The following is a 27,294-nucleotide window of genomic DNA, read 5'->3' as shown; positions in this document are numbered from 1 at the left end:
AAAGTGCACAGCTAATTGTGTTGTTTCTCTAAGATGTTACTAAGATTGATTATTTCCTTTAGGAAGCCTTCTCCAAACACTTTTTATCCTTGCTCTTTCCTGTTCAGAGAGGCTAGTTGACCCTCCCTGATCCCCGTGGAGCCCTGGATTTACCAATACTTTTCACACCTTGTTAAAATCTTTGCTGTCAAGGGACTGAGAACTCCTAAAGGCAGGAATGTGTGAGATTCATATTGAATCACTAGTGCCCAGTATAAGGCCTCCCCACAGTAGGGGATTTAAAAAATTTTTTTAATCTATTTTTTAATTGAAGGATAATTGCTTTACAGAATTTTGTTATTTTCTGCCAAACATCAACATGAATCAACCATAGGTATACATATGTCCAGTAGGGGATTTTTGAATGAAATATTATGAATGGCTTTTAACCTATGAAGAAACTAAAATTGAGATTGACACATATACATTGTTGATACTATGTATAAAATAGATAACTAATGAGAACATACCATATAGAGCAAAGAACTCTACTTAATGCTCGGTTGTGACCTGAATGGGAAGGAAATCCAAAGGGGGGGATATAGGTATCAGTTCAGTTCAGTTCAGTTGCTCAGTCGTGTCCAACTCTTTGCGACCCCATGAATCACAGCACACCAGGCCTCTCTGTCCATCACCAACTCCCGGAGTTCACTCAATCTCATGTCCATCGAGTTGGTGATGCCATCCAGCCATCTCATCCTCTGTCATCCCCTTCTCCTCCTGCCCCCAATCCCTCCCAGCATCAGCGTCTTTTCCAATGAGTCAACTCTTTGCATGAGGTGGCCAAAGTACACATATACATATATTCATTTTGCTGTACAGTGGAAAACAATACAACATTGTAAAGCAACGATACTCTGATAAAAATTAATTTATAAAACTAAAAATAAAAAAGAGAAACTAATGTTGGTTGAATGGCCAGTTGTGATCTTGAAACCCAAACAACTGAGTTTATAGACTCAATTACTTTTCAGGGACAAATTTTGAAAATAACATGTCCACTATAGTGTAAACATGATTTCTTCCTATTCAACAAACCACTTTTCCAGAGTGGAGAAATATGGATATTACGAGACTCAGACTTTGAGGCTAAGAGATTTATTCCATAGTGGGAAAACCCTGCAAAATATAAGAATATGCAGAGTTGGCAGATAATGAAACCTTAAACTATTTAATTTTTTCTTGTACTATCCCAAGTTAATTCTATTTTTTTAATTTAAAATTTTTATTTGTTTTTGTGAGGAGCATTGATGTGGCTGTTTGAAAGGTATATTTTGGGAAAAATGTAGTGTGAGAATGACCTGGTGACCCTTGTTTCCTTTTAGGGAGGTCAGTGTGGCTGGCTGGTCCCAGGAGAAGGATACACGCTTGCAGTCACCCAGCATCAGCAGCTTGCTGAAATTGATACAAAACTCCAAGAACTTTCTGCCACCTACCCAACAATTTTCAGCTCTTCTCCAAGACCAGAACATCAGAATGATAAGGTATATTTGATTCAAGAGCCTATAGATTTCAGGTTTGTATGTACCTACGCTAGTTCACATCGTTTGACAATCTTCTTGTTAACTAAAGAGATTTCTTCCCAGTTGCTTTTCCCATGACTATAATTGTAGTGATAGTGATTTCCACAGCAGTGTGTATTTTCCCTGGCTGACTTTCTGTTCATTGTTCTTTCAGTTGATAATTTGCTAGGATGGGGTTACTGAGGAAATATTTATTTTAATATCTTTATGACTTAAGCTAATTCTTGATCATGAACAGAGGAGAGGAGAGGGAAGAGAATCAATGCAGTACTCATTCCTTTGAGAGCTTTATTTCTGTCTGTTCCTTGGTTCTAGGAGTTAGCAATGATAGTCACCTGTCCCTTACTCTGCCACATTCTTCTAGCTCCTTTAATTTAACAAGCAGTGAAGCTCACCATATGGGTTTCCCTGTGGCTCAGTGGTAAAGAAAGCTGCCTGCAGTACAGGAGACTTGTAGGAGATGTGGGTTCAATCCTTGGGTCAGGAAGATCCCCTGGAGAAGGAAATGGCAACCCACTCCAGTATTCTTGCCTGGAGAATCCCATGGACAGAGGAGCCTGCTGGGCTACAGTCCACGGGGTCTCAAAGAGCCAGACTCAACTGAGTGACTAAACAACGAAGCTCGCCATGCTGATGACCTCTATCCTGTGAGGATTCTTCACTTGATAGTTCCCCCAGATATTCTTTTATGTAGCTCGTGGAAGGTGAAGAAGAGCAGAAGAATGGCAGCATCTTTGGAAAAGTAAATTCTTTTCCTGCCCTAGGTGTCAGTATTTTGTGGGATCTAGTTTGCAGTTGGGTGGTAATTTTGCCTGAAGAGAAAATGGCTGGTCATTTGTTAGTCTACTAATCCTCCATCAATTTTGTAAACATATCGCCAAATCATTTTCTTACGATATTAGATGCATGTGATTTTACTTGTTTTTTTAAAAATGTAAATAATATCAGTAGTCTATAGGTAATAATTCTTATTTATAGTGAATCTTTTCTTCAAGCTGTCAGTTGAAGGTTAGGGATCTGGATTTGGGTCAGTTGAACTACCTTAAGGGAAGGGAGCAGTGTTAATATGCTCCCAAGAAAGTTTGGTTGTGAGGGAACCTTTATGGAGTCATCACAGCTTCCTTAAATTACATTCCTAAGGACCAGGCACAGCTGCCTCTGAGCCCTTTACACAGCTCGGTGGTGGTAGTGGGAACCACTGTTTTCTGGACTAGGGGCAGAGTTCTAAGAACTATAGAATCTCTGTCCTCACCCAAATATACCCCAGGACTTTGACACATCAGCATTTTTGCTGCTAGTTTATTTATGTTTACTGGGTACCCATTCCCAAAAGGAGGAAGCCAGGACAGGGGAATAAAATTGTTCAGGGATATTCTTTGTTCTTTCTCTGTTATAGCTGATTTTTGTTGTTGTTATTGTTGTTAGATTTCAAAGGCTGCTGAGATCTCAAAGCTGGATAATGGTCCAAAATACAGAAAATGTCTTTTTCACAATCATCAAATGTTATTCTTGAAAGAGAAACTTAGAATTTAGAAATTTGTTAGATGACAATGATCAGATGCTGTCATTGTCATCTAAATCACATTTCAAAGTTAGCATTTATGATTTAAACAAAATATTTAAAAAATAATAAAAGGGAAAACCAGTACATTACTTAGTTGTAACATACTGATATTATATATTTTTATGTGAAACAAACTATATTTAGAGAAAAGATAAAACTGCATTTTGGGACTCCTACTGGATGCAGAAACAGAAATGTAACATCCTAGTTATTGAAAGGAGGTAATTAATGCTCCTTGTATGCAAAAAAAAAAAAAAAAATCTTTTGAGCTTTTATTAAATCTCCTGTTGGCATTTCCTCATTTCTAACTAAAACCAGTATTGCACATTGAATTTTCAGGCTAGAAATGCTAGCATGGCAGATTACTTTACGGATATTATTTTTGGATTGGAATTCTCTTTGAATAATACACTGAAAAGTATCTCAGGATAAACCCTGCATATCTATTCAGTTGATGAATGGCCTCCAATCTATTGCTGAACACAAATATTCATAACGCACAGTCATGGTTTTTTAAGCTTTCTGCAAACCATTAACTCATCAGTAATTTTTCTCCATGTTCCTTAAGAAAAAAATGTCTTTTAAGTGGAATATAAATTTCTATTTTCAACAATCAATTAAACAAATGTTAATCAAGTGCTCACTGTATGCAAGGAATTGTAGAGCGTTTAAAGATGAGTCAGGCACATATAGAACTGTGGGGTGAGAAAGCCTTGTTTCAGGTTCTGGCTTTTCCACTTACTGGCTCTGAGGACTTGGGTGTTAATTAGAAGCACTTTAAACCTCAGTTTCTTCATCTGTAAAATAGTCATGATAATATTATTCCTGAGGGTTCTTTTAAAGTGTAGGTGAGTTATAAGTTAATATGTGTAAAATACTTAGCACAGTGTTTGACCCCAAAAGATGTTATTATTAATATAATAAGTGACTTAAGAAACTTATTGCCTTGTGAGAGGCACAGAATATATATAGATAACTGTGGTACAAGACATCATAGGTAAGAACAATAGAAGGCTATGAGCAAAGTGCTTTGCTGGTTCAGAGGAGAGGGAGAAAGCTCATCCGTAAGGAATATCAAGAGAGTTCATTTCAAGTGAGGGATAGGAGGAGGAAGAGAAACCAGTGAGTGAGGTAGAGGAGGTCAGAGTCCCTGGAGAAGGCCACCATCACATAGCATGAGGTTGAAAACTGGTGAAAATGGGTGAACTCATATAAAAAGTCCAGATTTCTAGTTTCTTTTGAAAGATTAGAAAATCTGGCAACATTAGGCTTGAAGCACTGATTGACAAAGTATAGGACTGAGCTGAGTAGCAACTGCTGCTTTCCATGAAGCACAAGTTCTCCAATTTGCTACACCATCCATCACGCCATATTGTGTTGCCTACAAAACATGGGCCTACTTCTTGCATTTAAGTAACTTGCCCAGCCCCTGCCCAGGCCATCAAAACGTCTTTGAATGCCTGTTATTTCATGAGAGATGACGTGGTGGTGGAAGTTGAGTATCCAGATTAGTATGTGGCTTTACTTCTGACCTTAAAGCAGCTTGTAGGGTACTAGAGGATAGGACATATAAACATAGACCAATTTGTGCAGTGGGCCGACCATTCAGTGAAAGAAGTACCACAGTATGGGAACTTATCTTATGAGAAGTATGGAAAACATATGCTTGGGGAACACAGGGAAAGGAAAGTTTGATGAAGGAGTGGTATTTTAATAAGGAGTGATATTTTAAAAATTCATTTGAAAGTTTTAAAATTTTGATCAAGAAAATAAGTTCCCAAACAAGTTGAAACACGCAGGGTTTCTGACTTACCTGACTGTGGAAACAATAAGATGCTAAACTGGTAGGCACATAAGCCCAGGATGAATCAATAATTTGAGGGGCTCCAGAGAGTTGGAGAAGGCGATGGCACCCCACTCCAGTACTCTTGCCTGAAAAATCTCATGGATGGAGGAGCCTGGTGGGCTGCAGTCCCTGGGGTCTCGAAGAGTCGGACACGACTGAGCGACTTCACTTTCACTTTTCACTTTCATGCATTGGAGAAGGAAATGGCAACCCACTCCAGTGTTCTTGCCTGGAGAGTCCCAGGGACGGGGGAGCCTGGTGGGCTGCTGTCTATGGGGTCACACAGAGTCGGACACGACTGAAGTGACTTAGCAGCAGCAGAGAGGTGACTCTGAGATGAAGGAAGTATTGGTTGTGAAAGGGGCAGATGAGGAATCTCTTCCTTATGGATTACAATGTTCTCATGTAGGTGCCCTTGCTGTTAGCTTCATGGAGATGTTTTAAAAGCAGCATTTGGCTTTCACATGTCTGATTTCTTTAGTGTAAAACAAAGCTTGTGGTCACTTTCAGAAGAAAGAATGGCTGCTGTTGCTGTAATGTGAGTAATATCATGTGGTTGCAGTTTTACATCTGCTTTTTATTTTCATTCATCATAGCAAAAGAGAACTAATTGAAGCAATTTTTTTCCTTAGGATCTGCGGTTTAACTGTGCATACCTTTTTGTATCCATCCCCTAACCTCCAACAAATCAGTTATTTCTTTCCACGTACTGTAAATCCCACCATAAAATTGAGTGATGTTCTATAATTTAGTTACTGTATTTCTTATTTGCAGCTGTGTTACATTCCAGCTTTCTCCGGAAATATCCAAGATATAGGCGTTATGTAAGCACTCAGTTTAAGTCCTTAGCAACTGGATTCAATAATAAATTCTATTCAGTTTGGCTCTTGTAAAGAAGTGTAATTTATTCATCTCTCATGCAATCAGTCTTATTAAATCTAGCATTCCAGTTCATCATTAGATTTTGTTTTCCTGGTTGGGAGAGAATGTTCAGAAATGGCTCTCATTGACGTATGAGGAATTTCTTTGTTCTTAAGTCAGCTAGTTTAATTGACTATAAAGGTTTTCCTCAACTCGATTTATTTTCTTGTTCTTAAACTGTTGATTCAGTTGTATATGATTTTGATAAGACCAACAAATATTAACAAACATTTGATTGAGGAAAATTGTAGCTGTATTTACCTCTTCTATTGCCAAGAAAATTTTGACCAGCATTTAACTGTTTTTCGATCTCTTTCTGTTTCAATGTTAGCTAACCTTGAGGAAATATAAAACATGGTTTGATGTGTAATCTTAAAAGATGTTTTATTATTGAGTCCAGGAATTTGCAGAGTTCCAATAATGGCCATCCTGTTCACTTGACCTCAAATTACTTAACATGCTGATCAAGGTCAGGAACTGAGGAGTTTTTTTAGGTATGTTAGTCACAAGCACAGAAATCTTATTGACCATCTGTTCATTAAAAAATAATATAGAAGTATGCCAAGAGAGCATGGGTTTGTGGATTGAGGAATAAACAGGAAGTTAATTCAGACATCCTTGCCTCTAACCTGGCAAACATGTGCATGTGCAAGCTTGGTCATTCAGACTCTTTGTGACCCCCACGGACCATAGTCTGCCAGGCTCCTTTTGGTCCCTCCTCCAGGGGATCTTCCCGACCCAGGGATCGAACCCGCATCTCTTGTGTCTCCTGTATTGGCAGGCAGATTCTTTACCACTGCGCCACGTGGCAAACATTCCCAATTAAATCTGTGGAATTCTTGCTACCTGTGTTTTACAGATTACTTTGAAGTTTATATTTATATTTCTTGGTTTTTCTATGCTAAGCCTCAAGATTTCTTTCATTTCATGGAAGTATTTTAAAATGATAAAAACAATCTGGCTAAAAGATTTTTTTCTTTAGTTTTAGTACTGCCAGGCAAAAGATCCATCTGATGACAGGAAATAGCAGTAGCCTGTGGAAAAGCATACCATTAGCTTGAAAACACAGGGCAAGATGGCTTTGTTTAGGCAGGTTTGTATTTTTCTGGCCCTTAACTCAATGCCTTATTTTCATATCAGATAACTTATGAAGGCGTGAGTAATTTCCTCTGTATTTGGCTTTTAGAAATGGGTTTACTTAGCTTCAAAGACCCCTGTTGGCTCAGTCAACATCACAGATATTTTTCTAAGCATGAACTTACAATCCCTAGGCAATCAATTAGTCAAATCGGCAAATATCTTGACCTCATGATCTGTTCTATTCTTGTGGCTCCTTAGATGTTCTGTGCATATTATAGAGAGCTGAATTTTTATGGAACTGAATTTTACTTTAACTGAATAAAGGCATTTCTGTATGACTCAAGAAATAGAGAAACAATATGCATGGTCAGAAAATCTGCTAAAAACTTTCACCCAGAGGAAATCAAGATCTTTCTGATGATCAGGAAAACAGACGGTACTGATTGGCACTTGGATGTGACAACAGAACCTCTCCTGGCACCACAGAGCTTCTTGAATATACCAGTATGCAATCTTTGCCAGAACAGATGATTACCTTTTCTTGGCCTCTGCTTTCATCACATGCTGTCTTTCAAATATTTGTACTATATGGTTATGCTATCAGAGACAAAGACTGAGGAAAGATATTATATATCCTTGGCTTTAACTGTGGTGAATTGCAGACTCAGCTTTCAGAACTGGAAGAAACTTTCTCAGAAGAAGTTGAGACCAGGAAAGAAAAAGTGACTTGCAGAACTCAGCTAAAATCTAACCTTAAGACCAGTATGTTTTGGTAAAGAGAGTCATGTTGTCAAGGCAGAATGAATATAGGCTTGGTAATGTTTTGTTTTCCTAAAAATAAAAAATAATTTTTATGCATATGAAATCACTATAGGTTTACTGTAGAAAATTCAGGAAATACAGAAGCGTCTAAGAAAAACAAGGTAAAATCAAGATTTTTACCTTACCTTACCATTTACCATCAAGCTAAATTTCCTTCCAGTCTATTTCTCAACAAGTGTGTGCACATACACACATACATACACAGAGTTCTGGGCAAGGAACAGAAATTGACCCAGGTTGGATTTTGAAGATAATGAAATGAAAGAACTATTCATAGATTAAAAGAAAGGAGTCAATAAGGGATGCTGGGATACTCAGAGACTAGCACCAGGGGTTAGGGAAAAGAAAAATTGTACTGGAACTTGGGGAGGCTAGAGTTGTGGTAGAAGAATCTGCCATCCAAAATTGTAAGCATATTGGGCATGAGCAGAGGATTAACCAACTCCTCCCTCTTCAGCATGACAATTTGAGCTGTTTCTGTGGCAATCTGATGAAAGTTGGAATGTCAACAATGATAGGGGGCAACTTTGCTTATGCTAAAAATGACCTCTGGATTGGAAGAATTATAGAGACCTGAAGGGGAAGCCATAAATGCAGTGATTCTTGTGGCTGGGAATGTCCCTTGCTGAGACCCAGATAATGTACCTGTGGAGTCATTTCAACAGATGAGGCTTCTATTGGATATGAAATATTTAAGCCAGGGTGGCTTCCTTGCCCCTTGTACCTATATTGTTATGATGTGGACTGCAGCAAAAACTCCCATTGGCCAGGGATACCTGACACTGTGTTTCCTGTCCTATAGCCTTCTGAGCTGGGGCTTCCCAGGTGGCTCAGTGTAAAGAATCTGGCCGCCAATGCAGGAGATGCTAGAGACATGGATTCAATTCCTGGGTTGGAAAGATCCCCTGGAGGAACAAATGGCAACCTACTCCAGTATTCTTGCCTGGAGAATCTCGTGGATAGAGGAGCCTGGTGGGCTATAGTCCATAGGGTTGAAAAGAGTTGGACATGACTAAGCAGCTGAGCACGCATGCTCATCTTTCTGAACTGACTGGCTCCAAGTGTGCCCTCTGTTTGCTTTTGAACATGAATATTCAGTTGAATCTAAGAAAATCCCCTTAATGGGCATGTCAGGGATATATTACTGCCCAAATCATAGTGGCAAAGCAGGGAGTGGAAGGGGAGAATACCCCAAACTCTTTTTCTTGCTGCCCTCCAACCTTCTAACACTCCTTCTCAACATTGACTAAACCTAACCACAAGACAGAGGTCAGGGAGAAAGAGTGAGTGTCCCAGCTTACATCAAATGTTCATTATGGTTTATCATTCTGGTCTTATTAGTAGGCATTTGACTAAGTGCATGAAGCTTCTCTGAATATTCATGTTCAAAGTTTTAGTCATCATTTTCATTTCTCTTAGATGGAGACACAGGAGTAGAATTGTTGAGTCATAGGATTAGACAAGCATTTAAATTTTTTTTTAATTTTAATTTTTTAAGAAACTATCAAGCAGTTCTTAAAATGTTTGTGTCATTATATACTGATACCAACAACGTGTGAGAGTTTGCTTGCTCCATACCTCTCCAATGTTTAATTTTAACAAACTTTTTCTTTTGTCCTGTTCTAGTGGCTATGTCAGAGAAGGCAATGGCAACCCACTCCAGTACTCTTGCCTGGAAAATCCCATGGATGGAGGAGCCTGGTAGGCTGCAGTCCATGGGATCGCTAAGAGTCGGACACAACTGAGTGACTTCACTTTCACTTTTCACTTTCATGCATTGGAGAAGGAAATGGCAACCCACTCCAGTGTTCTTGCCTGGAGAATCCCAGGGACAGCGGAGCCTGGTGGGTGCCGTCTATGGGGTCACGCAGAGTCGGACACGACTGAAGCAACTTAGCAGCAGCAGCAGCAGCAGTGGCTATGTAATGACCTCATTGGGACTTTAATTTGCATTTCTCTGATGACTTAATGATGTTGAGGATTTTTTCATGTGCTTATTTGTCATTTATGTTATCTTTTTTTATGAAGTATCTGTTCAAGTCATTTTAAAACTAGATTCTAAAAAATAATTGATTCTTGTTTTTATTGAATTGTGTGAATTCCTTGTATATATTGGATGCAAATCCTGTGTCATATTTATGTGTCATATTTTTCTCTCAGCCTGTGGTTTGTCTATTTTCTTAGTGGTGGCTTTGGATAAGTAAAGTTTAAAAATATTGATGAAGTCTGATTTACAGTTTTTTTTCTGTTTTTCTTTTTTAGCCTATCCAATGATTTTTAGAAAATCACGGTTGTAGATTTTTTTTAAAATAATGTCCTTTAAAAGATATTTTTTCTATTTAAAAATGAAATCCAGTTTGGGTGTTTTTCAGGTCATTATATTCTATAGACTGACTATGTACACACCAAATCCATATGTTGAAATCTAATCCCTAGTGTGACTGTATTTTGAGGGGAGGCCTTGGGAGTAATTTGGTCATGGGGTGAGTAGGGTTAGTGCCTTTATAAAAGAGACCCAAAGAGCTTCTGTGTCCCTTTTATTATGCGAGGATGTAGCCAGAAGATGGCCATTTAGGAAGTAGGAAGCAGGCCTTCTCTAGATATGAAATTTGCCAACACCTTGATCTTAGACTTCCACACCTCCAAAACTGTCAGAAATACATGTCTGTTGTTTATAAGCCACCCTATCTGTGGTATTCTATAATAGCAGCTCAAACAGATGGAGACATTGTGTATCTTAACTTCAAAGTGGGCCATAAAATGCTGGATGCATAGAGCTGCAGGGAGACCTTGGTACCAGCTATTACAAACTCCTCCTTAACATTAGGTTTCCTTCTTAAAGATCTTGTCGCTTGTAATTTACTCAGTGGATGCTTCTAGAGCTACCAGAAGTGAGTCCCCTTTGGGGGAAATAAGATGTAAGAGAGTCACTTCGTGAAATTGAGATACTCTTTTAATAGTCTCTTCATTAGAGCTTTATGCAATATGAATTTCATTAAGACATTGGTGTGATCAGAGTTCTGAGAACCGAAATTACAGTCTATTGGCAGTGCTGATCAGCTTCAGGTTTGTGTTGGGTTCAGGGACACAGGGTGGGACCAGTCACGATCCCTGTCTGGGCAGGGACAGTGTAGTGAGTGCAGTGAGGGAACATGTGGCATGAGTGGGGAAGAAATTGCCTTTACTGTGTGTGTCAGGAGATATTTTTTAGGGAAATATGTTTGTGCTGAGCTCAGAAAATTAGGAGTCTCTATGAGGAGTTGGAAGGAAGAGGCATTGAGAGTGGAGAACTAGCAGTGGGCAATATCCCTGAAGTTTTGAGTCTGAGACCCAAGCAACAAGAGATGAGCCTAAAGAGCCATGAAGGAGTGAGGACTTTGTCCTTTAAGTCAGTAGTTCTCAAATTTTTGAGCAGTTTTTTCTTCAGGTGTCCCTAGTTCTTATCTATTGAGTCAGAGTCTCCAGGGTGGAGCCTGAGCCTTTGAATGTTTTCATGGGCTCTGGAGGCGACCCTGAAGCACACCGGAGTCTGAAAACTACTAGTTCAAGTGAATGATGAGGAGGCAGTGAGGAAGAGAGAAAGACCTTGATGAAAAAGGCATTGAAAAAGGCATTGAAAGTGAAATGGTGACCAACTCTTGTTTAAGGAGTGAGAATGTGGGCAGATTCTGCCTAAGGCAACTTAAAAAATGTCATTTTTGCCTGTTACCTCATGACAATACAGAGTAGGAAATCTGTGGGGGAAATGTAGGAAGTTTAGTTATAGATACAAGACCAGATTTCTGTCAAGAAATATCCATTTTAATGATCTAGAAATAATACTAACTTTGGGAGAATATGGTTCTGTCAATTCAAATATTACTGATAGTACTGAAGCCTAATGAGATACTTCCATTAAGTGAAGTAGCTCAGTCGTGTCCGACTGTTTGCGACCCCAAGGACTGTAGCCTACCAGGCTCCTCAGTCTATGGAATTTTCCAGGCAAGAGTACTGGAGTGGGTTGCCATACTTCCATTACATAATGTTTATTCTTTTCAAAGGATATCTTCAGCCTGTATTTGTTAGTTATTAAGATTTCTGCATGCATGTGATGTACTGTGATAACTTTGGGGCTAGATCTTAAAGTTATTATCATTTTGCAGATGATGAAATTAAAGCTCAGAGAGGTTTTTTGATTCCCCTAAGGCCATCTTAGTCAGGAACCAGGAAAAGCCAGAGTTCAAAACTCCTGACTTTGAGAAGCCCAATTCTCTTCTCATTGTTGCACAACCACCTCTTGTTTGATGTACAGTTGGACCTTTCCCCCCAAAATAGGAAGACATTAGAAAATTATTTCTAAGTATTATTTTGAAGAGTAGAAATATTGTATGAGAAGCAAAGCCAACCTTCAAGGCTAAGTTACTCTGGAAAAATGTGTGATGGTACAGTTTCAGCCTGTGTATGAATTTTCTTTTTTTTTAATTAGAAACCTGACCTTAATGGTGATGATAGAAATACAGAAGTAGCTCCAGGAGAAAAGGTTCTTCAAAACACCAAAGAACAACGGGATCAACAGAATCGGTTGAGAGAGATAGATGAAAAGCTAAGAAAGATGAAGGAAAATGTGGTAAGTCTTTTTATTTAAAGTAACAATTTGATTGTATTAAAATGTCCCAATTTCCTTTGACTAATTCATGATTGTTTTTATGTGTTACATCAGTCAGGAAAACATGGGGATTTGTCAGTAAGGATTTGAATAAAAGCTAAAACTGTAATTCATAGAACATAAAGTAGTGTTATAATTAATTAATATGACAAAATAAACCTGTGAAATATTATCTGAAGTCAGAATAAGGATCCATATGCCTATATTCTGTGTCTTAAGAGACATACTTGTTCTTTTTTTGTGTGGAAAAATTTGGTAGTTATTCTGTATAAGATCATCTTTACATATTGAACTTAAAGCTCAAATAACTCCCACTTTTGGTTCATAAAAATATATTATTAATCATTAATATTCAGTTCAGTTCAATCGCTCTGTCATATCTGACTCTTTGTGACCCCATGGACTACAGCACACCAGGCTGAGCTGTCCATCACCAGCTCCCAGAGTTTACTCAAACTCATGTCTATTGAGTCGGTGATGCCGTCCAACCATCTCATCCTCTGTCGTCCCCTTCTCCTGCCTTCAATCTTTCCCAGCATCAGGGTCTTTTCCAATGAGTCAGTTCTTCACATCAGGTGGCCAAAGTATTGGAGTTTCAGCTTCAGGATCAGTCCTTCCAATGAATATTCAGGACTGATCTCCTTTAGGATGGACTGGTTGGATCTCCTTGCAGTCCAAGGGACTCTCAAGAGTCTTTTCCAACATGACAGTTCAAAACCATCAATTCTTTGGTGCTCAACTTTCTTTATAGTCCAACTCTCACATCCATACATGACTACTGGAAAAACCATAGCCTTGACTAGATGGACTTTTGTTGGCAAAGTAATGTCTCTGCTTTTGAATATGCTGTCTAGGTTTGTCATAACTTTCCTTCCAAGGAGCAGCGTCTTTTAATTTTGTGGCTGCAGTCACCATCTGCAGTAATTTTGGAGCTCCCCAAAATAAAGTCTGTCACTGTTTCCATTGTTTCCCTATCTATTTGCCATGAAGTGATGGGGCCGGATGCATGATCTTAGTTAATATTAATACTCATTAATATTAATACATCCTAAATCCATCTTGAGCCTATTTCATGTTTTAATTGCTTGCCACTTAAAGATGCATTTTTGCTGATGAGAGGAAACTCTTAAATCAACTTAATTTTAAGACTGTTAGAAATGCTTTGTAATACTGTGATTTTTCCAGCTACCCATTGGATGTTTCTGAATTTTGGCTGCATGTTTAATTTTTTTTTTAACCTAAAATGAATCATGGCAAGGCTGAACTTACAAGTCTACCTGCATCGTCTCCCAGGGCTGGTCAATCATAATTGTCAGCCGTATTTACTTTCTGTTTCCTACTAAATCCTACTGTCTTGAGTGAACTTCAGGCCTCTTTAAGTGTTAACCAGTACTTCTATTTGTGGCTCTGTCTTACCACTGTTCCTTTTGAGTTTTTGAAAATCTTTTCTTTTTTGTCCCTACTTGTATCATCCTTCTCTCAGCATCCTTACCTCCTGTCTAACCTCTTATAATCTTGTCACTTTCTTCTCTCGTATTCCATTTCATAAGCTGTTCCATGAGAGTAAGTATCAGGTAAGTGACTTTGATTAGATTCTGATCTCCTCAGAGCTCTTCAAGACTGTCCACCAATACTGACCAAGGTTCTTCACCCCTCACGGTCATGTCCAGCTGAACTGCTCTTCTTATTTGCCGCCATGGACAGCAGCACTGGCTCAGACTTAAAGGGTATCTAGGTCTGCCTAATAAGAGTCAGGGAGAAGGCAATGGCACCCCACTCCAGTACTCTTGCCTGGAAAATCCCATGGACAGAGGAGCCTGGTGGGCTTCACTCCATGGGGTCACTAAGAGTCGGACACGACTGAGCGACTTCACTTCCACTTTTCATTTTCATGCAGTGGAGAAGGAAATGGCAACCCACTCCAGTGTTCTTGCCTGGAGAGTCCCAGGGACGGGGGAGCCTGGTGGGCTGCCGTCTATGGGGTCGCACAGAGTCGGACACGACTGAAGTGACTTAGCAGCAGCAGCCTTAGCAGTATAGGTTAGCAGTATACTGTTGCTTCTGTTTTACACATCAAAGAAGAGGTAAGCAAAATGGATCACATTTGGATAGTAGAGTGACAAAGATAAGGAAGATATTAAAACCAGGTCATATTATGATTGTCGAAGAAGCTGGATGTATTTATTTAGCCTGGTGAAGGAAAGATATGCATGCACGTGTGTGTGTATTCATGTATGTATGTATTCATGTGTGTGTGTTGTGGGAAGGAGGGGAGGAATGGTTTGGTAGAAAAATCACACATGATAACTTCCTAAAGAGATTTGAAGGACTGACATTAGAAGTATTAGTTTTCTTCTTTGTAGTGTAGGAAAAAGAAAACACGGTAGTTGGGAAGCCATAATGCCACAGATTCCTGGTAAATACTAGGGAAGAAAGTCAGAGTGATCTCAGTGGGAGTGGTCTATCTGGGGCAAGGTTTTCAAATTAGGCTTGAGTAACACTTGCTGGGTAGCTGTACAGAGGGTTTAGTATTAAGTCCCATTCCTGGGCATATGGGGCTTCCCTGGTGGCTCAGACAGTAAAGAATTCACCTGCAATGAGGGAGACCTGGGTTTGACACCCAGGGTGGTAAGATCCCCTGGAGGAGGAGGGCATGGAAGCCCACTCCAGTATTCTTGCTTGGAGAATTCCCATGGACAGAGGAGCCTGGTGGGCTACAATCCATGGAGTTGCAAAAAGTCAGACCAACTGAGCACAGCACCTGGGTATATATTTGGAAAAGATGAAAGCTCTAATTTGAAAAGATACATGCATCCCACTTGGAAACAACCTAAATGGCCCTTGACAGATGAATGGATAAAGGAGATGAGATACACCGGAATATTACTCATCCACTTTTGACTGTGTGGATCACAATAAACTGTGGAAAATTCTGAAAGAGATGGGAATACCAGACCACCTGATCTGCCTCTTGAGAAATTTGTTTGCAGGTCAGGAAGCAACAGTTAGAACTAGACAGGGAACAACAGACTGGTTCCAAATAGGAAAAGGAGTTCGTCAAGGCTGTATATTGTCACCCTGTTTATTTAACTTATATGCAGAGTACATCATGAGAACGCTGGACTGGAAGAAACACAAGCTGGAATCAAGATTGCCGGGAGAAATATCAAGAACCTCAGATATGCAGATGACACCACCCTTATGGCAGAAGGTGAAGAGGAACTCAAAAGCCTCTTGATGAAAGTGAAAGTGGAGAGTGAAAAAGTTGGCTTAAAGCTCAACATTCAGAAAATGAAGATCATGGCATCCGGTCCCACCACTTCATGGGAAATAGATGGGGAAACAGTGGAAACAGTGTCAGACTTTATTTTTCTGGGCTCCAAAATCACTACAGATGGTGCCTGCCGCCATGGAATTAAAAGATGCTTACTCCTTGGAAGGAAAGTTATGACCAACCTAGATAGCATATTCAAAAGCAGAGACATTACTTTGCCAACAAAGGTTCATCTAGTCAAGGCTATGGTTTTTCCTGTGGTCATGTGTGGATGTGAGAGTTGGACTGTGAAGAAGGCTGAGCGCCGAAGAATTGATACTTTTGAACTTTGGTGTTGGAGAAGACTCTTGAGGGTCCCTTGGACTGCAAGGAGATCCAACCAGTCCATTCTGAAGGAGATCGGCCCTGGGATTTCTTTGGCAGGAATGATGCTAAAGCCGAAACTCCAGTACTTTGGCCACCTCATGCGAAGAGTTGACTCATTGGAAAAGACTCTGATGCTGGGAGGGATTGGGGGCAGAAGGAGAAGGGGATGACAGAGGATGAGATGGCTGGATGGCATCATTGACTTGATGGACGTGAGTCTGAGTGAACTCCGGGAGTTGGTGATGGACAGGGAGGCCTGGCGTGCTGCAATTCATGGGGTTGCAAAGAGTCGGACACGACTGAGTGACTGAACTGATCTGATCTGAAGAAGAATGAAATACTGCCGTTTGCAGCAGCATGGATGAACCTGAAGGTTATCACACTAAATGAAGTAAGTTAGAGGAAGAAAAATATCATATAATATCACTTACATGTGGAACGTTAAACCGTGATACAAATGAACTTATTTACAAAACAGAAATAGACTCACAGACAAAGAAAATGAAATTGTGGTTATCGAAGGAGATAGGCGGGAAGGGAGGTATGAGTTAAGTGTTTGGGATTAACAGAAACATGCTACTATATATAAAATATATAAACAACAAAGACATACTGTATAGCACAGGAGCTATATTCAATATTGTGTGATAGTATGTGATGGAAAAGAACCTGAAAAAGAGTATATATCTTACCTGAATCACTTTGCTGTACACCTGAAACTAACACAACATTGTAAATCAACTATACTTCAGTGAAATAAAAAGATGGCTGGATGTGGATGGTGTAGGCAGTTTTTCCAGTACAAGCAAGCGGCTTGTATATGGTGAGTATGTGAAGGTGCTGTGCTTTGGGCTCTTTTTCACATGTCGGGGAAGATTTGTGCTGAGCCATTCACCTCTCATCTAGTGGATTCCCACTAGCTTTGGCCGTGATCTGTCAGGCAGACTACTTGTGTGAAGATAATTTAAGATGATGCAATCAGGAGGAAATGGAACTAGCCATATTCATAGAATAGGCAACAAATGCCAAAAGTACCCTCTCCATCATTTTTCATATGGTGCCCTCTGGTACCTTTCATCTCTGACTTTCCCATCTAGCTCTGAGAGTCCCTTTCCCTTGTTTTGGTGCTCTGCAGGCTTCTCTGCCCACACTGCCTTCTAACCCAACTTTGCTTTACATTACCTACCTGGGTTATAGTCACAGTAAATAAACTTCTATATGTGGGACATAGTGGTTAAAAGCCAGACTACTTGGGTTTGAATCTCAACTCTGTACTTAGTATCTGTGTGACCCTGGACAGGTCTCTTGACCTCTCAGCACTTCAGTTCCTAGGTGTGTGAGATGGGGATAGTGTTAGTTAATACTTAACTTATAGGCTGATAGGAAGATTAAATTAGTTAACACATGTAAAATGCTTCAAACAGGGTCTGATACATTTCAAGTGCTATGTAAATGTTGTTATTATTATTGTTATTATTAACATTATTAATATGGCATTTACATAAGTTTGTTTCTATGATAAGGATGAGGCAGATATAGTATAGAGGATGAAATTGAAGATGGAGAGAGAAGCCTTGGAGAAGAATCAAGATACCCTTTTCCTGACTTAGGATGAAACCAGGGAAGGATGGCCTAGAAGAGGAGGTTCAGAGATGAAGAGAAGATGAGAGTGATCATGCCCGAATGTTCTCTGTAAATTAGAGTTCAAGCCATATGGTCAGGATAAGAGGTAGAATGGGTATAGGGCCTTGAAGTAGGGTAGGAAAGGATGGGAATAGACCTTGTGAGGTTGAGAAGGAAGCAATAGTGAATAATGATGACCGCCCAGCTGAGATTGGAAACCCTAGCTATGAAATGGTGCCTGCTAGTAAGACTTTGAATCTTCTCTGATGGCCCTCTGTAGTCCACCAGAAATGGAGAAAATAGGTTGTGAATTGAGCAGGGTTGAGGAGAGGTTGGGTGATTACATTGGAAGATCAAGGAGGCCAAGGGAATTGGAGGTACCCATGAGACCTCAGATATGCTGATGACACCACCCTTATGGCAGAAAGTGAAGAGGAACTCAAAAGCCTCTTGATGAAAGTGAAAGTGGAGAGTGAAAAAGTTGGCTTAAAGGTCAACATTCAGAAAACGAAGATCATGGCATCCGGTCCCATCACTTCATGGGAAATAGATGGGGAAACAGTGGAAACAGTGTCAGACTTTATTTTTCTGGGCTCCCAAATCACTGCAGATGGTGACTGCAGCCATGAAATTAAAAGACGCTTACTCCTTGGAAGGAAAGTTATGACCAACCTAGATAGCATATTCAAAAGCAGAGACATTACTTTGCCAACAAAGGTCCGTCTAGTCAAGGCTATGGTTTTTCCTGTGGTCGTGTATGGATGTGAGAGTTGGACTGTGAAGAAGGCTGAGCGCCGAAGAATTGATGCTTTTGAACTGCGGTGTTGGAGAAGACTCTTGAGAGTCCCTTGGACTGCAAGGAGATCCAACCAGTCCATTCTGAAGGAGATCAGCCCTGGGATTTCTTTGGAAGGAATGATGCTAAAGCTGAAAGTCCAGTACTTTGGCCACCTCATGCGAAGAGTTGACTCATTGGAAAAGACTCTGATGCTGGGAGGGATTGGGGGCAGGAGGAGAAGGGGACGACAGAGGATGAGATGGCTGGATGGCATCACTGACTCGATGGATGTGAGTCTGAGCGAACTCTGGGAGTTGGTGATGGACAGGGAGGCCTGGTGTGCTGTGATTCATGGGGTTGCAAAGAGTGGGACACGACTGAGCGACTGATCTGATCTGATCTGATGAGACCACAACTAAAATTAAAAAAAAATAAACATGGGACTTCCTTGGCAGTCTAGTGGTTGGGACTTCACCTTCCAACACAGGGGGTACAGGTTCAGACCCTGGTTGGGGAGCTAAGCTCCCATATGCCTCAAGGCCAAAAAGCCAAAGCATGGAACAGAAGCAATATTGTAACACATTCAATAAAAACTTTAAAAATAAATAAAGGAACAAATATATATATGTATACACACACACACACCATGGATAGCAGCTGGCCTCCCTTTGCCTTCTTCAACCTGGTTTCAATAAGTTATCTTTAGTGTAAGAGAATCCTATACTGCCGTCAAAAGAATGAGGTAGATCTATATATCTTGGAAAGATGTCTATGATACCATATGAAGGAAAAAGAGCCTGTTGCATAAGACAATGATGAGTATTATTCCATTTTTATAAACAAAGCCAAGCCATGGAAAAATCCTAGGATGGTATATATCAAGTGCTTAAGAGTGTTTTTTTCTTTTAGTGTGGATGGGACAGATGGGGAGGTAAAAAAGGAAATTCACTTTCTATAGCATAGCTATTGAAAGGGAAAAGTTTGTTGGGTTTCTGAGTGATTTTTATATTATTTCTCATACTTTTATGTTCTAACTTATATGCTTATTGCAATTGTAAACAGAATAAATGTCTAAAAATATGGAACACATTGATGCATATGAAAGATTGCTACTTACTGTCCCTCAATAGGTGGTATTTATACATTTAGAAAAATAGAATGGGTCATCACAAGTAATAATGTTCAGCTTCACTAGTGATTAAAGTTCATATTTCAGCAACCATTAGGCACTATCTACATTTATCAGACCAGAAAAAACAGTGGTAAATGTGATATGATCATGTTACTATAGAGAGGTGTGGAGGTGGGTACAGGAATATTTGAATGTCATTGGTGTGAACGTCTGTTGAACGTCATTGCTCCGTCACTCAGTTGTGTCCAACTCTTTGGCACCCCATGATTGTAGCCCACCAGTTTCCTCTGTCCGTGGAATTTTCCAGGCAAGAGTACTGGAGTGGGTTGCCATTTCCTACTCCAGGGGATTTTCCCTGCCCAGGGATTGAACCCACATCTTCTTGTCTCTTATGTCTCCTGCATTGGCAGGCAGATTTTTTTTTTTACCAATAGTGCCATCTGGGAAGCCCTTGAACTTCATAAGTAGTTTTTTAAATTGGTTGCTTTTCCTTTTGGAAAGCAATTGTTCAATTGTTGTAGCAACAACTAATATACTTTTTATATTTTTGACCTACATAATTCTAAAGAATGTTTTAGAAATATTTCTGAAGAAATAACACCCAAACCAAACCAAACAAGAAATAACTTAAATGCTATCAAATAGAATGTTAAAGCATTTATACAACCTTAACCCATTTAATACTATCATGGGACTAATAAAATAACAAGTATGTAGATTTTTTCAGTAAAGGACTTTTGATTGGAAATGAGTGCTATAAAACATAAAAATTCTAGGGACTTCCCTGATGGTCCAGAGGTTAAGACTCTGCGCTTCCAACGTGCAGAGTTTTAGTTCCTTAATCAAGAAACTAAGATCCCACATGCTGCATAGCACAGTCAAAAATTAAATAAATGGAGAGAATGAAATTATTAAAAGAAGTTCTAGATGGATTCTAAGTATCAGCTATAACTATGTAATGTAGATATGTATATATACTGACAGTTGTCTGAAGGGAAATACATGTATTAATAGCTTAGCTTTATTTTTCCACTTTGTATTAAAATTTCTTTACTCCTAAAGAAAGAGTCATAATTGAGGCAATTTCTAATTTTCTTGTTTTATTTATATACATTTTAATCCTTTAACGTAATGATGAACTTTTTGGGTAATTTAAAGAAATAATTCATGTTTGGTCTTATTTTTCTGAGGTATCGAGTGTTCCATTGTGATAATAAAAATAAGAGGATGTTTTAAAAAATAAAGAACATCTTTAATTTCTAGGATAAGATAAAAATTCCTTTAATGAAGTTGCATAATAATTCTAGCTTTCACAAAAGAATTCAATTTTAGTTTTTGCATTTTCTAAGAAAGAGTAGTCAATATAATCTATCTCATTTACTCCTTTAATGATAAAATTTTCTCAAAGATGTTTTGTTACTATTGTCAGGAACTGCTTTCCACGGTTCCATTCATTCTAAATACACTGACCGTACTTTTTACGTCTTTATTGTGTCTCTTTTCAAATCTCAGTTTGAACTGAATTCATTTTTTTCATCATTTGGAAGTCTCTACTATTTCTTTCTGCATTCTTTTGCTTTTTGGTTTCCTGGAAACCACTGAGCCTGACCTTGTCTGGTGAACTGCATTGTCATGATTGCATCAAAATGTTTAGTACTTGAAGTCTTGTTGCTGAGCATTGAAGATAAGAATGCAGTTCACAAAGGGTGATAAATCCTTGTGTTCTGATTCTTATTTCGACATGCTCTTGCCACTTAACCTAGTACAAGAATACACAGACCCCAATCAGAAGACTGGAGGGTTTCTTCTGCTCAGTGAATGGATGGAGGGTCTACCTTCAATTGCTATAAACATGCCATAGAATCGGAATTATAGAATGTGAGAGCTGAAGGGGCCTAAGAGGTCACGTGGGCCAGTTCCATGGATCAGAAACCAGTGCCTTGAACAGCTAAAGGATTTTTCAAAGACTCACAATTAGTTATTGATAGACTTGGGCCAATCCCCAATTCTTTTGACACTTAAACCTGTGGACATTTCATTAAACCCAACCTCTCTAGGTCACTCCTGTATAGTTCAGTCAATTTTCAGCTAAGGTTTGGGGCTACTCACAAATGTGGGCTTTATTCTTAAACTATTAAGCAGTCATTGTTTATACATCTTTTCTGAGTTCAACAGAACTCCAAACAAACCTAACATGTTTGTGGTTAAACTAGAAGACTAACTAGTAAGCTTAATGTATAGTATTTATACATTAACTAATTAAGGCCCGAGTTGGAAAAGTAATTATATTCTTTCTTTGGTGTCATTGTTCAGAACTGTAGGGTTCATTTAATCTTTATATTTTCATTTGTAATAGCTTTTAGGAAGATGGATAAAATAACATTGACACATTAAAACTGGTATTTTTTTATAGCATATGTAACCTTTGTTTTTCTTCTGTAGGTGATGGCAGGTATGTGCAATGATGATGCAAAATATTTAGTTGAGAAATTTTGAGAGTGAGATTTACACATTGATAGTTAAATCTTAAAAATTTTCTTCTCTTAATCATAGGCCAAGAAACACATTTTGAGACAAGTGGAACATAAAAAGTTTGTTCTCATAATCATAGACAGAGAAACATATTTTGAAACAAATAAGTAGAACATAAAATTTTGGCATATATATTTGTGTGTGTGCATGAACAAATATATATATATATATAAATAACAATGCAGAAATTTGACAAAACTTCTTGCAACTGAATAGTATCATCTAATGGTTGAGAAATAGCATGTATCAATTATAGGTACATGGCTGATATTCAGAAATTATTGTGGAGTGAATAAATGAGCCAGTAACCTTTGAAAAGATATTGGTTACATGTGATATTTGACTATAGTGTAGGATGAATTGAAAACAGTTAGTGGTAGTGCTTTGGAAATAGAATGTTAAGGATACTTAGATGTTTTTTCATTGACTTACTTTGTTTCAGTTATCATTTTTAATCCATTTATAAAATACATTAGTAATTTCAGTTTTAAATCCATTTTGGAACAAGAAGAGTTGTAAATATATCTTGTATTCTGTTTGTATAACAAAAGTATTTTTATAAGTATGAAGGATATTTTCTTCTGGTTTTTGACTGTTCACATGTATTATGATAATGCGGACTTGATATTATTATTGGGTGTGGTATGGTGCCTTTTTTGAATGATAATGTGTCATATCTTGAAAGTCATTTTCAAAATGAAAATTTTGATGGCAGCTTTGTTTCATAATACTGAAAAACTTTGTTTTTCCTTAAAGCTTTACTATTGAGAGAGGCTCTAGGAATAGATAATAAAGCTAGTTAGATTTTAGCATAACACATTTTGCTTTCTGAATTGATTTTCAGAATTCACTGGTTGAGGCCATGTATCATGGATGGGACCAATGCATGGACATACTTCAAGGAATAAGCAAACAATAACACATTGAAGGATATAATTAAATATAATTATATAAAGTAAATGAAGAAGGCAATGGCAACCCACTCCAGTACTCTTGCCTAGAGAATCCCATGCATAGAGGAGCATGACAGGCTACAGTCCATGGGATTGCAAGAGTTGGACATGATTTAGCAACTAAAGGGAGAGCTATAAAGTAAAATAAATATTATTAAAATTGTAATGTATACTCACAAAATACATTTAACCAGTATCAGATCAGATCAGATCAGTCGCTCAGTTGTGTCCGACTCTTTGCAACCCCATGAATCGCAGCATGCCAGGCCTCCCTGTCCATCACCAACTCCCGGAGTTCACTCAGACTCACATCCATTGAGTCAGTGATACCATCCAGCCATCTCATCCTCTGTCATCCCCTTCTCCTCTTGCCCCCAATCCCTCCCAGCATCAGAGTCTTTTCCAATGAGTCAACTCTTCGCATGAGGTGGCCAAAGTACTGGACTTTCAGCTTTAGCATCATTCCTTCCAAAGAAATCCCACGACTGATCTCCTTCAGAATGGACTGGTTGGATCTCCTTGCAGTCCAAGGGACTCTCAAGAGTCTTCTCCAACACCACAGTTCAAAAGCATCAATTTTTCGGCGCTCAGCCTTCTTCAGAGTCCAACTCTCACATCCATACACGACCACAGGAAAAACCATAGCCTTGACTAGATGGACTTTTGTTGGCAAAGTAATGTCTCTGCTTTTCAATATGCTGTCTACACTGGTCATAACTTTCCTTCCAAGGAGTAAGGGTCTTTTAATTTCATGGCTGCAGTCACCATCTGCAGTGATTTTGGAGCCCAGAAAAATAAAGTCTGATACTGTTTCCACTGTTTCCCCAACTATTTCCCATGAAGTGATGGGACCGGATGCCATGATCTTCGTTAACCAGTATAGCATTTGTCAATATAAAATTAGAATGCATAGATAAAAATTATGACAATTTTATACGTTAAAACTAAGCCTATTACTTGAATGTTAACTTGGAGTAGGAATACTGTTTATTTTTCAACACCTAAGGTAATTTTTAGTATCATTCTTTTAGTATATTAAATTCTAAGTGAATGAATGATTCTTTCCTAATGAAAATGTTATTAGTATTCACTGTTGTTGTTGTTGTTTAGCTGCTAAGTTGTGTTCAACTCTTTGTGACCCCATGGACTGTAGCCTGCCAGGCTCCTCTGTCCATGGGATTCTCCAGGCAAGGATACTGGAGTAGGTTGCCATTTCCTTCTCCGGGGGATCTTCCTGACCTAGGGATCAAATCCTCATCTCTTGGGTCTCCTGCATTCGCAGGCCGATACTTTACCATTGAATCAGCAGGGTAGCCCCTATTAGCATTCACAGATAGTCTTTAGTCCTTTTATTATTTCTTCAACCAGCTACAGCTGGTACAGTTTTTCACTTGACCTTCAGATCCTAGCCCTGCTTCTGGTTACCATCTCAGACTCCCTCTGGCCAAAGCAGGGACTATCTAAAGCAGTGATCTCAGTGTAGATGGTCAGAGAACTGTTTGCTACTGGTGGGATAAGGAAATGTGACCAAAACATAAATCTGTATACTTTTTTTTACTTCATCAAGAAAAGCTCGCTTAGTGACATGGCTGATTGAAATTCTGGTGTATCTCTTTCTCCCCTAGCAGGATGTTAACAATGAGTTTGAGGCCTGGCATTGCCAGCAGACCATTCTCGGAGGAACAGTGACTGCAGGGCCATTCTTGACCTCTTCTGGTGAGGCCAGAGGGACCCACGTGAGGTTGGGGACAGAACCATGTTCATTCTGTGCAGCTGGGGCTAGAGCAGAACCAGTTGGGCCATGTGGAAGACAGCCATGGAAGGACGCTGAAAAAGCTGAAGCAAAGTGAGAAATATTGACTGGAATCATATAAAGTTTTAACCTTAGAAACAGGGGAAAACAATAGCTTTGCAGTCAGTCAGTCCCTGTGCCAGGTCTCCAAGTAGGTGGATTTGACTTCTGGTTATAGGGCAGACTAGAGTTTAGAGAACATCTGCTCAGTAGGGAAAACCTAAGTATGCTGGATAAGATGTGTTGTTTGAAAAGTAAATTTAAAAGCATTGCTGAGCTGGCAGAAACGTAAGGAACTGTCTTGGAGGACAGAGATGAAAGGGCGGTATGAATCAGCAGGGGGAAGTAGCCACTGGAGCCCACTTTTGTCCTTGAGGTCTCTAATGATCTCCAGTGACCCAAAGCCTGCGTTTTAGCAGGCCATGTGTAGGGGGCTCAGGACGTAGAGCCTGAGGCTGAGGAACTGGCAACCTTATGATTAAAACCTCATGAAGGAGGAAAAACTTGCTCTGGAGGGGGAGTGGTAGAGACCTTGCATTCTCATGTATGTATGTGTATGTGTGTGTGTATGTATGTATCTGCCCTTCTCTATCTATCTATCTATCTGTCTATATCTATCTCTGCTTTGGTTGTGGGTGGAATGGAGAAAAAGTCTTCCATGAGTTTCCAACTACTAGCCTGCATGAAGGTAGGTTTTGGGTTTGAGTTCACACTACTTGTAGGGCCTGAGAAAGCCCAAGTTGAATGTTCAGTTGAAAGTGGTCTTAGGTTGGCAGTACTCCTGAGTCCTGATAGAAGGAAAGGGAAATCTCATCTAGAAGAATACAGTTTAAATTCTTGCCGAATTTCCATGAATTCACAATAAAGACCCCCTTCTCCCCTCAAAAAACCATAAGGAAATAAGCCACCATAAGGATGAATTAATAGAAAAAACATACTGAAGAATCAGTTCCACATAAACTGCAGTTTGGAATAGTTTATTTCAGAGTGTAAAATAAGTCTGCTTAATATATTTAAAGAAATCAAAGAGACTTTTGAGAGTATGGCAAAGGAAGATTTGAAATGGAACCAATAAGAACTCATAGAAATGAAAATATAGTGAAAGTGGAAATTCTTGGAATGAGACCTTCCTTGATCTTTTCTCAGAATCCTGGCACTTACACTTATTTTCCCCCTCATTTTTCTGTAACTTCTCTAAAGTTTTGCATCATCCCTCTACTGAGAACACCACCAGTGTTTTCCAACCAGCCAAAGAAAAGTTATCATGTAACTTTTCTAGAACAGTACATCAGTCTTTGAAATCTAGGGCAGAAGAAAGAAAAAGGTATAATTAGACACAACCTACATTTGTAAGAATCAGTTCAGTTCAGTTCAGTTGCTCAGTTGTGTCCGACTCTTTGCAACCCCATGAATTGCAGCACGCCAGGCAGGCCTCCCTGTCCATCACCAACTCCCGGAGTTCACTCAGACTCATGTCCATCAAGTCGGTGATGCCATCTAGCCATCTCATCCTCTGTCGTCCCCTTTTCCTCCTGCCCCCAATCCCTCCCAGCATCAGAGTCTTTTCCAATGAGTCAACTCTTCACATGAGGTGGCCAAAGTACTGGAATTTCAGCTTTAGCATCATTCCTTCCAGAGAACGCCCACGACTGATCTCCTTCAGAATGGACTAATTGGATCTCCTTGCAGTCCAAGGGACTCTCAAGAGTCTTCTCCAGCACCACAGTTCAAAAGCATCAATTCTTCGGTGCTCAGCTTTCTTCATAGTCCAACTCTCACATCCATACATGACTACTGGAAAAACCATAGCCTTGACTAGACGGACCTTTGTTGACAAAATAATGTCTCTGCTTTTGAATATGCTGTCTAGGTTTGTCATAACTTTCCTTCCAAAGAGCAGCGTCTTTTAATTTCCTGGCTGCAGTTACCATCTGCAGTGATTTTGGAGCCCAGAAAAATAAGGTCTGACACCATTTCCACTGTTTCCCCATCTATTTGCCATGAAGTGATGGGACCAGATGCCATGATCTTCATTTTCTGAATGTTGTGCTTTAAGCCAACTTTTTCACTCTCCTCTTTCACTTTCATCAAGAGGCTTTTTAGTTCCTCTTCACTTTCTGCCATAAGGGTGGTGTCATCTGCATATCTGAGGTTGTTGATATTTCTCCAGGCAATCTTGATTCCAGCTTGTTTCTTCCAGTCCAGCGTTTCTCATGATGTACTCTGCGTATAAGTTAAATAAACAGGGTGACAATATACAGCCTTGACGAACTCCTTTTCCTATTTGGAACCAGTCTGTTGTTTCATGTCCAGTTCTAACTGTTGCCTCCTGACCTGCATACAGGTTTCTCAAGAGGCAGGTCAGGTGGTCTGGTATTCCCATCTCTTTCAGAATTTTCCACAG

At 39.3% G+C, this 27,294-nt stretch overlaps 1 protein-coding gene across 2 annotated transcripts in view; it reads left to right on the top strand.

Moving 5' to 3' along the window:
• The window catches only part of FSIP1 (fibrous sheath interacting protein 1), a 211,105-nt gene that overhangs the window by 56,174 nt on the left and 127,637 nt on the right, over positions 1-27,294 (top strand). For both annotated transcript variants that reach the window (XM_010809205.4, NM_001193138.2), the window contains 2 exons: positions 1,365-1,523; positions 12,261-12,401. In XM_010809205.4, coding sequence (XP_010807507.1) covers positions 1,365-1,523; positions 12,261-12,401 — 300 coding nt within the window. The remainder of the gene's footprint in view (positions 1-1,364; positions 1,524-12,260; positions 12,402-27,294) is intronic.

This window comes from Bos taurus, chromosome 10, assembly GCF_002263795.3.
Source record: "Bos taurus isolate L1 Dominette 01449 registration number 42190680 breed Hereford chromosome 10, ARS-UCD2.0, whole genome shotgun sequence".
Lineage (NCBI taxonomy): Eukaryota > Metazoa > Chordata > Mammalia > Artiodactyla > Bovidae > Bos > Bos taurus.
This window is presented reverse-complemented; position numbering and strand designations above follow the sequence as displayed.